At 28.9% G+C, this 13,844-nt stretch overlaps 1 protein-coding gene across 1 annotated transcript; it reads right to left on the bottom strand.

Moving 5' to 3' along the window:
- Nucleotides 1-8,227: 8,227 nt before the first annotated feature.
- LOC118063565 (heavy metal-associated isoprenylated plant protein 47) lies at nt 8,228-9,320 on the bottom strand. The gene is made up of 3 exons (XM_035077626.2): nt 9,218-9,320; nt 9,056-9,134; nt 8,228-8,722 (listed from the first exon to the last, which is right to left on the bottom strand). Exons 1-3 carry the CDS (start codon nt 9,221-9,223, stop codon nt 8,460-8,462), a joined length of 348 nt encoding a protein of 115 aa, XP_034933517.1. The 5' UTR covers nt 9,224-9,320; the 3' UTR covers nt 8,228-8,459.
- Nucleotides 9,321-13,844: the final 4,524 nt, after the last annotated feature.

Raw genomic sequence — 13,844 nt, forward strand, 5'->3', positions numbered from 1 at the left:
TGTTATGCGTGCTGGGATTCTTAGCTGTTAGATTTATTTTGTGCACTCTTTCTCAACTAATCTAACAAGTTTTTGTGTTCATTCTTGCATTCACTTTCATTATTAACATAGATATCTGGAACAATTTGCATATTTGTATCAATACACACATTTGTATATACCATTTGACCATGAAAAAAAATTGTTCAACTCGTCGCTCCTATTTATTTCTGCTACTGTAGCGTTTCTTCTTTGTCCGAGTGAACCAACCAACAAGCTTATAGTCATTTCTTTAAGAGCACAAATACTTTGCCCAATTCATGCCAATTTGAGCAAAACCAACCGAATATACAGCATTTGGCTCAATCTCTGTATACTTTTATTATTATTATTATTATTATTATTATTATTAATGTTGATGTCCAAACTAGCTTGCGAGCACCTCGACTATTTTTACGGGTTCTAAAGTTAATGATTATATAAACCTTTAATAATATCAAAAAAACTCGTTCATCTCTGTATACTTGATCATCCCCGTGAATGCCAAAGCCATCAAGCCATAAATCACACTATTTATAGACATTGAACCCACCAAGCCAATTGGTATATCCCTGTTAGGATATTGCCATTAATGGGCAACAACTTTTTAGGGTTGCCATTTTGCCTACCCTAAGAAGTAGGGTTGCCATTTTCAAAAGGCTATAATGAAAGTTGCACCGACCATTAACAAAAATGGTGCACCCATGTGCTGCCACCATTTATGCCATAATTGATGGCCTCTTGTCTTACCATTCATGCCTATAAATAAAGGCATTATTTGATAGCAAAATGAGAGAGAGAATTAGAGAGTATGTGAAGTGAATAAGAGAGAAAGAGAGAATAACTGCAATGATAGCAGCTACATGTGCAGCAATGTGAGCTGGGAGTTGAGTTTGAGTGAAGTGATCCTCCCTCCTCCTTCATGTATTTGTATTGTATCATTTCTCTATCTTTAATAATATGGACCTCTCCCATGGATGCAAGCGATTTACCAAACCACGTTAAATATTGTGTCGATGTGCTTAACCTCCAATGAACAACTATCAGTACATCACCAGTTGGATTCCCCAACAATCCCTTGACGGGTTCTTGGTCTCTTTAGCCAAGGTAGCAACCATATCAAACCCAGTGTAAACCCATTATACAATGGCCAAAGATACAAAAACACCCTCTACTCTTTGTGGAAAATAAGGTGCCAAATTTGAGCCCTTAAAATGAATAAATCCAACAAGAATAATAAAAACAAACACTAAAGAACTAGCAATGGAGGCAATCCAATTCAATAAAGAAGTCCTTTTCATCCCACTCACCGCTATAAAATTAGCCACACAAAGAACTACAACTGCTAACGGATGCAAAAGATTAAACCCATCAGTAAAAGAATCAACTTTATGGTAGCACTAGTTATATGACCCGTGCGATGCCGCGAGTTAATTTTTTATATATAAAAAATACCAAGAAAAAGCTAAGATCTAAAAGTGTTAGGTCTTTCTGTAACACTATATCTAAGAATCTTGGGTTTAGCTGTAATGCCCAACCTAAAAATAATATTTATAATATAAATAATAATATTAAACTTGTATGACCCAATAGGTCTAGCTGCAATACCAGAGCCAATAGCCTTGGATGCGGGTTTGGCTGCAAGGTCGTGTCATAAAAGTGTGATAATTAAATAAATTAATTAAAAAGAAACAAAAAAACTAATGAAGAAAAAGAAAAAAAATATGAATTAACTAGGTTAACTCTTTAAACCAGGTTAAGTCGTCAAACCTTGGATTTGTGTCATGAAAGTTTGATAACTTAATAGAAAAAAATTGACGAGTTAACCTAGAATTAATTGGGCTAACATATTAAACCAGGTTACCTGTCAAACTTGGGATCCGTGTCATGAAAGTTTGATAACTAAATAGAAACAAATTAAACATTAACAACCTAAATTAAACAAAAAAAAATTAATTAAAAAGATGAAAAAAACAAAAAACAAACAAAAGACTTATGCCTATTACTAATGAGGAAAAAAAAAATCTGAATCAGCTGAGTTAACCCATCAAATCAAGTTAACTTATCAAACCTGGGATTCGCGTCATGAAAGTTTGATAATTAAATAGAAAAAAAAAATCAACGGGTTAAACGAAAAATAATTAACAAACTAAACTAAACAAAAATATTTGATTAAAACGGAAAAAAACAAAAAAAAAATCTAGGTTAATTCGTCAAACCAGGTTAACTCGTAAAACCCAAGAGCCGTGTCATGAAAGTCTGATAACTAAATAAATTTTTTTTTTCACATTAACAAACTAAATTAAACTAAAAAAAATTCATTAAAAGATAAAAACACAAAGAAAAAAGAAAAAAAAAAAACTATAAAGGCATAAAAAACAAAAAAACAGGAAAAAAAAACAAAACAAAACAGTTTAGAGTTTCACTCTGCACTGTGTGCACATTGAAACAATACTGATATATAAAAGGTATGGGGAAAGCCACAATACTTTCCCCACGGTAGTATATGTGGGGATAACATTGAAATTTTCCTGTGTTGGATAAAACTTTACCGTAGCTGGATTTTTGAATTTATAGTTAAATTTGTTAATAAAATATCTAACATAATACTAATGATATGCTAAAAATTGACGTTAAATTTCTATTAGCTTCGTTATTGATGTCTATATATTTTTCTAATATTATACATATACTTATTTACCACAATAACATATCTTTATAAACAAAACAAAAATAATTTATAATTATCATGATTTGTAGGCTAATTTTGGCTAATAAGGTGTCTTGTGGAATTGCGTTCCAAATAATATTTTATAATAATTTAAGTTTTTTTTGCTTAAAAACTACTTTTTTTTAATGTTTTTGGATTGCTTTAATATGATAATGTCAAAATTTATTTTTTTTAAAAATAAAAAATATATTATTTTAATATATGTTTTAAAAAATATATTTTAAAAAAATAATTTTTATTACATTTTTTAAAACCATTTAAATCCTTACCATTTTTAACGTTAAAATTATTTTGAATAGCGTTGTCATTTCTTAGTTACCAATTAAATGAGTAGATTTATGGAAAAAATGCCACTCCAATGCTAACTTTATTAATTTTAATTAAAGTGTCACTTATATACATTTTTAAACATAAAATAACCATCTCTTTTCATAAATAAGTAACTTCATATAATTATTGGTTTGGCTATTAATGGATCGGATTTTAACCCCAATTTAAACCAAGTTTGATGTAATTAAATGAATGTGGTTTACAATTTTTATGGCTTGAATCTGCTAACACATAGATCAAATGTGTATCTATCTTAATTTGGTTTGATAATAATCTGATCCAAAATTAATATCAATATTATTTATAAAAATATAATATATAAAAAACATAAATAAAAAAAATAAGAAAAAAACATGACTATGGATTTAGATTCAGAGTTTTTTTTTTGTTACTCTAAATACTAAATAACACTCTATATTTATGTTTTTTTTTTTTATTATTATTAACATAGTTGTCTGGGCCAGTTTGCGAACACTTCGACTAATCCTACGGATCCTGAAGTTAAGGATCATGTAAGCCTTCAATGGCTTTAAAATTTGTGGAACTCGAACTGGTGACTTCTAAGAAGCAAACTCAAAACCTGACTGGTTGAACTACACTATTCGAGGTTATTTATGTTCTTCTTTTCTCCATATTAATCGCAATTGTTTCAAAATATCACACGATAAGTTTTTTCTTCATCCTTTTAAAATCCCGAAATTAATTTGGTAAAAAACCTTATAAAAATATGACAATAATTCATGAGTTGTTGCTAGTATTATACTTGTATCTATAATTTCTAATTTCTAATATTTTGATCCAATTTGAAATTCTATCCATCTCGAACTTGTTCTTTATAAAATACTATAATGTTTCTTTCATACCAATCACTAGAATGGATATGATATAACGTTGTTTTTTCATCGAAAAATATGGTGTTAGCTTTTGATGGGTCACAGGTCGTAAATTCAAAAGCAAGCTTCACCTTAGAGAAGAATGCATAACTACTAGTCTACCAATGGTTTAAGACTCTGCGTTTTCTTCATGAACATGATTCGAACATATCAAACTTAGTTAATTTGGAGGAATTTAGATTGTATGGAATAAAGAGTCATGACTGTCACGTGTTTATGCAAATACTCATTCCACTAGCTTATTGTGAATTATTGACAAAGAGAATATGGGATGCACTAATGAAAATTAGTCATTTTTTTAGAGATATATGCTCCAGCAAGTTATAGACACAACACATTGAGAGGCTTGAAATGAATATCATCGAGAAAATATACAACTTAAGATGATATTCCCTCCATTGTTTTCTTACTCTATGAAGCATCTACCCATATATTTACTATATGAAGTAAAAGTTGGAGGCCTGATCCAATATAGATAGATGTATCCATTTGAGATGTTAAATATTACAGATGCAATGTATTGTTAATGTATTTTCTTTGTTAATGTTAAATATTTGTTTTTCTATCAGTAGTATTTAATTAAAAAGTCCCCAAGGGGCGTAGTGTGGTGGCAAATGGTTTGAGATCTGCACAGCATGTCTCGAGTTCGAGTCAGGGCATGCACCTCTTGTAAGAGCCTGGGACAGCTGGAGTTTTACTCACTCACCTGGGCCCACAAAGTGCACTTTCCGGGGGGTGAGATTTCCTCGAATCCAAAAAAAAAAAAGTATTTAATTAAAAGCACCGATGGAAATTTTGTCGATAATTATAAATTGAGAAAAATCTTGCACCTCTGTATGAATTATCTGATACAAATAGATAAAAGAAAAAAGTTAAGAAAGCAACAACGCCAATAGATCCTCCCTCCCTCGTCAATACCAATCCACTTCACTGTCTACCACAAAGTTGCCTAGCTTTCGTTTGGAGGCATCAACAGCAACCAACATCTTTTCTGGCCCATGCATCGTTCGCTGGATATATAAGTGCTAGGATATCATCTCTGATATAAAAACCTAGATTAATTAATAGAATTTGAATCCATCTTAATTATATTATATATAAGTGGTAAGTTTAATGTTGAAGTGAATCTCAAAACATTTTAAAATTAAAATATATAATCTATAAACATAAAGTAGTTTAGTTTTGTAGCAAGCATACTAGCGGGTTACTTCGTTTAAGTAGTGATTTATTTTTAAGTTTTATTTTTTCAAATGATAGTTATTATTTGTGATAAGGTTTAAGTATTGATTTATTTTGCAATCTACATAATTTTAGTGTGAGTCTACTTCAATAAAGTTGTATACGAAAACACATATACTGGAGGAAGATTGATGAAAAAAGATGCAATTGTTTGTTGATAGTTGATATGTGGTGTTCATTGTAAGTAGACTTTGAAACCTTTTGTATATTGTTTGGATTAATTTTTTTCATCCATATCTCTAATTTATTTTTCTTTGGTGTAGGAATAATATAGTGTCATCATGCATGCCAAACATGGAAATGACCCTTCAACTCATCAAGAATATGATTTGGATTTGTAATTAGGCTAGAGTAACCGTTGGATTTGATATGAATTGGGTTTATGATATTTTTATGATTACAACTTGAAATATAAGATCAGGTTGTATTGTCTCGATTGTAGGCTCCCCACAATCTGACCTGAGTCAACCATCACCAATAATTGAAGAGTTGGTTAAACAATGAGTTGGTACTTTAAGGGTTGAAATGGAGCAAAATATGAAGAATAAAAATTGTTTTAGGAGAAAATCATAGCATACTTTCCTAGTCAGTATCCTCTCCTCTACAAACCTCTATGAGATTTTCATCCCCCTCAACCCCCATATTCACATGCACCTAGAGCTCGTAATTGATTATTATATTATATAAAATTTGTTCGTCAATTTAAATTAGTTGTTTAATGCCTTTGTGAAATTTTTTGATAGTGTTTTTTCATAAAAACAATTTGTTTAAAGACCGATGAAAATTTCATCAGTAAATGATCTACCTTTTCATTATTAATTGTTTTGGTGAACACTGACGGAAATTTTGTCGATAAATATTAACCTTTTTATTGGAGAATTACATAGAGTTGTTAATTGTTTTAATATACACCTCGATGGAAACCAATAGAATATGTCATCAATGATTCTATCAACGAACATGTTAGTGAGACAAATATATTGTCAATGAATTTGGTGACAGATATTGGTAGACTTCTTTTTTTAGGACTGACAACAATAAGTTTTCGCTATATCCGTCAGTATAAAAATCACCAATGAAATTATTTACATATATGACATCCACAATGAGATATTTTCTGACGACACATTTCTATTGGTACGTAAATCTATCAATGATTTTTATACTGACAAATTTAGTGTGTTTACATCGATAAAATATTTCATCAATGTTTTTGCTATTTTTTTTATTATGATATTTATATTGATATGCTACCTATAATATTAACTAAATTTATGCAAGTGTAAGCATAAAATTTATCCTTCGATAAACTAAATTCACTGACAGTATTAATCGATAGTTAAGAGTATTTTTTTTCTTGAACCATGATGTTAATATCTTTGCATACTATACATGATAAACACTGTATATCAGCTAGCCTTTTTTATTTTTGTTTTTGTTTTCTTAACCTTAAAAGCTAAAAAAATCGACACTGAAACGGACCCCACAAGTACAGTAAATGTTTTCATTTTATGTTATATTTTTTGAATTTTTATTTGAGTCAATAATTCTTTTTTTTTAAGTTGAAAAATAAAACGCTTGGACTGCAGTGTAGTGCGGGTAACAAATGTAAGAAAAATACACGAGAGAAGAAAAAACAAAAGTCACCTTCCGTCGCGCCAATGAAGAAGACCCATTCATATTTTTTCTATCAAAAGCATGAAAGAAAGCACCTATCTGGGCAAAATTGTTTTTCGTAGTCAATGGGATGTAAATTCTCTAAAACTTGTGTTTTGGGTCCAACATGATTTTGATTGTATAGTTCACCTAGTGTTGATTTGTCCTCTACTGCTTTGTTGCTCTGAAATTTCCATTTCACGAGTCATAGAATATTTAGCTCTTTTGTATTTATTACTTTGTTAAATAATGTAGTTATGATTGTTTTTTAAATAATTTTTTATATTAAAATATATATTAATAATATTTTTTATTTTTAAAAATTATTGTTGATATTATCACATCAAAATAATTTAAAAACATTCAAAATATATTAATTTAAAATTAATAAAAATAAAAAATAAAAAATAAATTTAATCTTTTTAAAAATATTTTTAAAATATATAAACAAATATATCTTTGCTCTTCAATGTGACCACTAAGAAATTATTGACTATCACCATTGGAGGTTGCTGGTGCTAGACTCAAAAACATAAACATTTTTCTCCTTAAAAAAGATGTGTCTTGACACTTGGATATCTTACCCTACTTGCTTACAAGGAATTTGTTTTGGAATTTTTTTTTTTGCAGGCACACATTAAAGATATGGTGAATAATTAATGTTTAACATAAACCTCCATTATATCCGAACTTTTTTTATATATAAATAGATATTTTAAATGTTTCGATGGTATAATTTTATTATTCGTTACAAAAAGTTCAATTTCTGAAGATTAAGAAACAAACCATGTATTTTAAGAAAGCCAAACAAATGATTCAGATAATACACAATTTTTTTTTTAAAAATAAATTTTCCAAAAAATAAAAACAAATTATCCCACTATCGGAAACTATCTAATTTCCAACATATATAACCTTCTTCCAGCCCTTTTCTATTAGACATTATTTCAATAATATTCTTCAAAAAAAATCATGTATGAAAATAACCAGTGGATAATTATTTCATTTTTTTTAGAAAATATCCATCGACGATATTACATCAAAAAGGGTAATCTATGTGTTAATAGTGGAAAAAGATAGATGATGGATTTTCTATCAGTAGTATTTAATTAAAAGCACCGATGGAAATTTTGTCGATAATTATAAATCGAGGAAAATCTTGCACCTCTGTATGAATTATCTGATACAGATAAAAGAAAAAAAAAGGAAAGAAAGCAACAACACCAGTTGATCCACTTCACCGTTAACCACAAAGTTGCCTAGCTTCCGTTTGGAAGCATCATCAGCCACCATCCCTTCCGGCCGACGCTTTTTATTTCAAGTGCTAGGATGGATATCATCTCTGATATAAAAACCTAGATTAATTAATAGAATATCAATCCATCTCATTTATATTATATATAATTCCATTTCTGTGAATGATATACAATTCCATTAATATTACGATACTGAAGCTGTAAGCTGAGCACTGCATGCATGCTCGAGCTTTAACTATATATAGAATTCGCAAATCACAGGTTTTAAACTCTTGTAAACAAGAACATATATCTTTGATATATCATAAATAACAAGGAAAATTATACAGATATATCTCAAAGGATGGAACAAGTAGGTGGTTGGGATGGAGAGTAAATGTCTTCGTACACCAGAGGTGCAGGATAGTGATGAGAGTAATTATATGGCCAATACAGCACCTCTTTCTCTTCCTCTTTCTTCTCTTCTTTCTCTTCTTTGACACTCGCTATCATAACATGCCCAAATTTTTTCTTGAGGGCACGGGCTAGCTTAACCGAGTCAACTCCGTCCCCAATCACCACAACTTTGTCTGTCCCTTCTAGTTCCACAGAATTCACACCTGTCCAACATAATAAACTCCGTATCAGAACCTATGTAAGATTTCATAACATGTTACTGTTACAAAGTAAACATTTAGAGAAGTTTATATGACGCGTGTATGAAGGGAAAACAAAGAGAAAGAAAAAGAAAATGAAGAGTTTGCACCATATTAGCTGCATGAAACGACCACGCCTGCTAAAAAAGATTACTAAATGAACCAAAATGTATTTATTCCTTGCAATTTGCGGAGCTCAGTAACAGTATTTCTCTAACATGGTAAGTCTCCTGATCGATCATCGTACAGTTCTGGAAAGCAAAACATGTTCGTTCGAAATTAAGGAATGCTAAATACCGTTTGCGACCGCAGCAATCTTCATAGCCCTCGTTCTGTGTTTGCTGGAGTTCATCGATACCTCCATAACTATTTTTTGCTGCACCATTACGTGAATGTTAATCACATATAGTAAAAGCTTGCATTTCTTATTCTCTGAGTTCTGTAGGAGAAAATACTTACCTTCATTCTCAACAGCAACAGAAACCGAAGGCAGCTAATTTCGGTGAAAGACTCTCTTAGGTTTCAAGTCTATTGTGAAATGGAGGAAGAGGAGATGCTTAACTTGTATTTTATAGGAAAATAAAATACTTCATGAGTCACACTTGGGGCATACGCGGTCCAAACGCTGAACTATTCTAACCCTGCATTGTCACATCAGTTCACTGATTATTTTGTTCCTTAGAAAAGGTAGTTCACATAGCGTTCTTAGTTTAAAAAATTCATAAATATATATATTCATAGGGATCTCTGATAGCCATGTGTATAACGAGTAAAATTATAAAAAAAAATCGCAATTTAGTTTTACAATAATTAAAAATATTAAATATTAAGATAAAGGCAATTCCATAAAAGTAAAAAAAACTTTATAAGACTCAATTTTTAATTAATTAAATATTAAAAGTTAAAATTAAAAAAAAAAAATAAAAAAAAACTCAAAAAAATTCGAGTCAACACAGGTTAATCTTTCAAACCCATGACCTGATTTATAAGACCAGAATCACTCTATAGAAAGCAAGCAAAAAAAAAAAATCATGAAATTCAATTTCTAATATTTAAGTTAATGATAAAAAATGAAATTAAAAAATAATAAATAAAAATAATAAAAAATTAAATTTAATATAAAAAAATTTAGCAACACACCCTAGAATTTTTGACAAAGCAAGGTGAAAAAATTGAGTAGAGGATATATAAAAGAGATAGACAAAAAATGAAAGTATAGTGGCTGGCTGAAGCGACACTATTTTTCTTCCCCAACACTTGTCATCGCATAATAAAGACTCTTTCGAGATGATTCTAGAAGGTAGCCTTTGGAGATTAGTGTCCATCATAAACTCTTCCATAACGCAACGTCCCACTTTACACGCTAAGGTATGCGTTACACATGCCATTTATTTTTACCCAACTTGTTCAATTTAGTCCCTCACCTTGCAAAAAATAAGGTTGAACATTTGTTTTGGTTTCAATTTTGATCTTCAAAATCTTAATTGTTTTAAACTAATGAAATTAAATTTCATTTTGTCAATTGAAACATTCACTATTTTTTCATTACTAGTTTTTTTATACCTAGTTAATAAAAAAAAAACCATCAAATTCAATCTCAATTGTTTTAAACAACCTATTTTTTTCATTGCAAGATCTTTATACTTAGTTAACTTAAAACAAACCATCAAATCCAATCTCATAAAAACTTAATGTGAAAGGATCAATTCGAAAAAAAAATACTAATTAAAAAATCAAAGGGGTTTAATATTTTTCTAATCTTGAAATTCAATCCCAAAGCTTTTATTGTTTTAAATTAATAAAAATCTATTTAACTATGTTATCAAATGAGTGATGAATTTTTTTTCTCAACACCATGATATCCTTATACCTAGGCAATTAAAAAAAATTGTCAAGCCTAATTTTTAATAAACACAATATTAAAGGAATAAATTTTAAAAAATAATAATTCAGGGACCACAAATAAAAAAAATTCAAAGGACCAAAATAATGACAATCATAAAAAAAAAAAAAACTATGGAATACTATTAAAATTGAAACTGATTTCTCTATACTATTATATATAGTGATTTTACCATATCTTTTTAGTTTTTTTTATATAATTAAGTTGCTAGGGTTTTGCCATCCATTTTTTATAATTATTATTGTTGGCCAGATTGCTTCTTTATAAGGAGTTTTTTCTGTAAGGTTTTTCTAATGTCCTTCCTTGGGGTTTTCTCCTCCTCTTTGGAGTCATTGTTAAATATTTTTAAATATTTTTTTTTCTTGAATGTGAATTTTTAATAGGAAAACTTTATGGTAAGAAATTTGAAATATGACAATAATTCATGAGTTGTTGCTAGTATTATACTTGTATTTATAATTTCTAATTTATAATATTTTGATCCAATTTGAAATTCTATCCATCTCGAACTTGTTCTTTATAAAATACTAAAATGTTTCTTTCATACCAATCAAGTTGTGCATAGAGTAGGTATTTTTATTAATTTCCTTTAGCTTTGTTGTAATTATTGTCTAATTTAAATTAATTGTGGCATTAAATTTAAATTTTTAGTAGGAACATTTGATTATGCAGCATGATTTTGAATGTAGCTAACAATTTCTCTTCTAAAAAAATTTAATGATAAGTCTGATGAATGTTTAAAATCTGATACAAATTCATAAGATCCAATTTGAGAATATATCTAGATTTATTATAATCTAATCCAAGTCAAATCAATTGACCACCCTAATTGCTTAATTTGACAACTTAGGAAGGAAATTGGATACAGATGCTTTGTTCTAGTCTTTCTAACATATACATTACAAATAAAACTAAGTAATACACTGCAACGCCTCTCATAGATTTTATCATATTTTAAAACTTTATGTGATCAGGCTAATTTCCTGAGATATAGTTTGAATTTGTAGTGAAAAAATATGACTAAAAAAAAAGGGATCAATCTATAAAATAAAAGAAGATCAAATGGCCAATCTTGAATTCATGCAAAAAAAATACTTTTTGATCCAAAATCTCATTTTGCTTATTTTTTAGTCTCTAAATTTGAGCAAGGAGAGAAAAATTTAATAGAAAAAAAAAAGATAAAGTTGTCAGTTTAAAGATGTTTTGAATTGAAAAATTAGTTTTTTTAGACATTAATGTGTGTTTATTATGTGTTTTCAAGTGAAAATAGTTCTACAATGGTTTTTTATGTCTAAAAATCCCTAGCCTAAATTTTCAACCACCTCTCTAGTTGTTAGAATCTAGGCAATCAAACAATACATATTTTACTATTGTTGATGATACTATGTTTGCTATGTTTTCTAAGCCTAAGTAGATGCCCAATTTATTTATGTGCCCCAACAATCATATGACCTATGTTCTATTTGTAAAAGCCTTTATTTATTTTTGTTTTTTATTTGATTTAATTTAATTTAATTAAAATTAAATAATTAAAGATATATCTAGGGTATAATTTTATTAGATGTTTAGTTTTGATTTAATTATGATAAGATTATAATATTTTTTATAATATTAGCAAGTGCTCTTTTTTGTATAGATTTTCATGATTTTTTATTTTCTTAAATTTTATTTATTTCCTTTCATGCGCATGGTTATTTTTATTATCATATAATTAATTAATAAAAAATAGATTCCAAGAAGTTCCCTTCACCAATGCACAAATAGTGTGTTCTAAATTTTTTTAATACATTAATGTCAAACATAGTTTTTATTTCATTAAAGCATGCTTTAATAATTCTAACAAACTGTTATAAAAAGAATATCCTTATGAAAAAAGGTTCCAAAAAAAAGAATATCAGGAATTATATAGGTGGAAAGAACAAGAAATTCTTGTTTTTTTATCAATAAAACAAAGGGAAAGATAGTCACCACCTAGTATTATGGTCACTAGAAAACCTAATGGTCTACACAAGTCTGGATAAGGGGACTGGTTATGTAAAAGAAAGATGCATCACCCCTAATGTACCTTACTTATAGTAAGCTGGTTTGGTGTTTGTTCTAACACAAACAGAATTGCTGAATGAATGTTTATATTGATATTTTACGGTGATATTTACCGATCGAAACATTTCGTTGGTATATACTTATAAAAACATTTCGTCGATATATACCGAGGGAATCACAAATGAAATATAAAGAATTAAAAAAAAAAAGTAGTGTGACGATGTGAAAGTTTTTGTGGACAGTTTTATCGATGAAATTACTGTGGGATTCAAACCGAGATGTTCGTACAGTGACATGTCTATTTCACCGACATAATGGCCAATGGATTTAAAAAAAAAATTATTTTGTCGGTAATTCCATCGATAATAGTTGATATATAACCTGACCATTGACCCTCCCCTACCTTATTTCTCCTTCTTCTTCCCCCTTGCATCTAAATAAACCCCTTAACTGCATACAACCACCCCCTAAAAAAAAAACATCGTCCCTCATCTTAACACAACTGATCATTCTTTTAGCGTTTATTTGTTTTATTATTTTTTCTCAAACAAACTTGTAGTATGAATTTAAAATTTTGTACTTGTTATGATTTGTTTTAGATTTTGTAAGACTGTATTTGTTTGTAAATTGTTGAAACTTATGTCGAATTACCAACTTAGGTGTGTTGTGATGAAATAAATGATGACTTGTTTAACGGGTTTATTTTAATTTTTGTTAATTTTATTGCCGAGTTGTGTAATTTTTGTAAATTAATGTGTATAATTAATTGTATGTACGTAGATAATTGATAATGAATATTTAAGAGAAGTTTGAAAGTAAGTTGGATAATCTTGAGCTAAACCAATATTTATGTAAATTTATGTAATTAATGTAGTTAATTAATATATGTTGTCATCATTATTTTATAGAGGTTCGAAAGAAGTCATGGATGATCGTTCGTAAATGTATCAAGATTCACCAAAAGGATTGCGGAGGATGGATTATTATAATGGGCTTTAGAGTTTTATTCATTTTGCAAAATCTATTCTGAGAAATATTAATGGAGGCGGTATTTGGTATCCATGCAGAAGGTATAAAAGTAAAAAGTTTCATCTTCCAAATGTTGTAACGATGCATCTTCTACACAAAGGGTTTATGGAG

Source organism: Populus alba, chromosome 1, assembly GCF_005239225.2.
Source record: "Populus alba chromosome 1, ASM523922v2, whole genome shotgun sequence".
Taxonomy (NCBI): Eukaryota; Viridiplantae; Streptophyta; class Magnoliopsida; order Malpighiales; family Salicaceae; genus Populus; species Populus alba.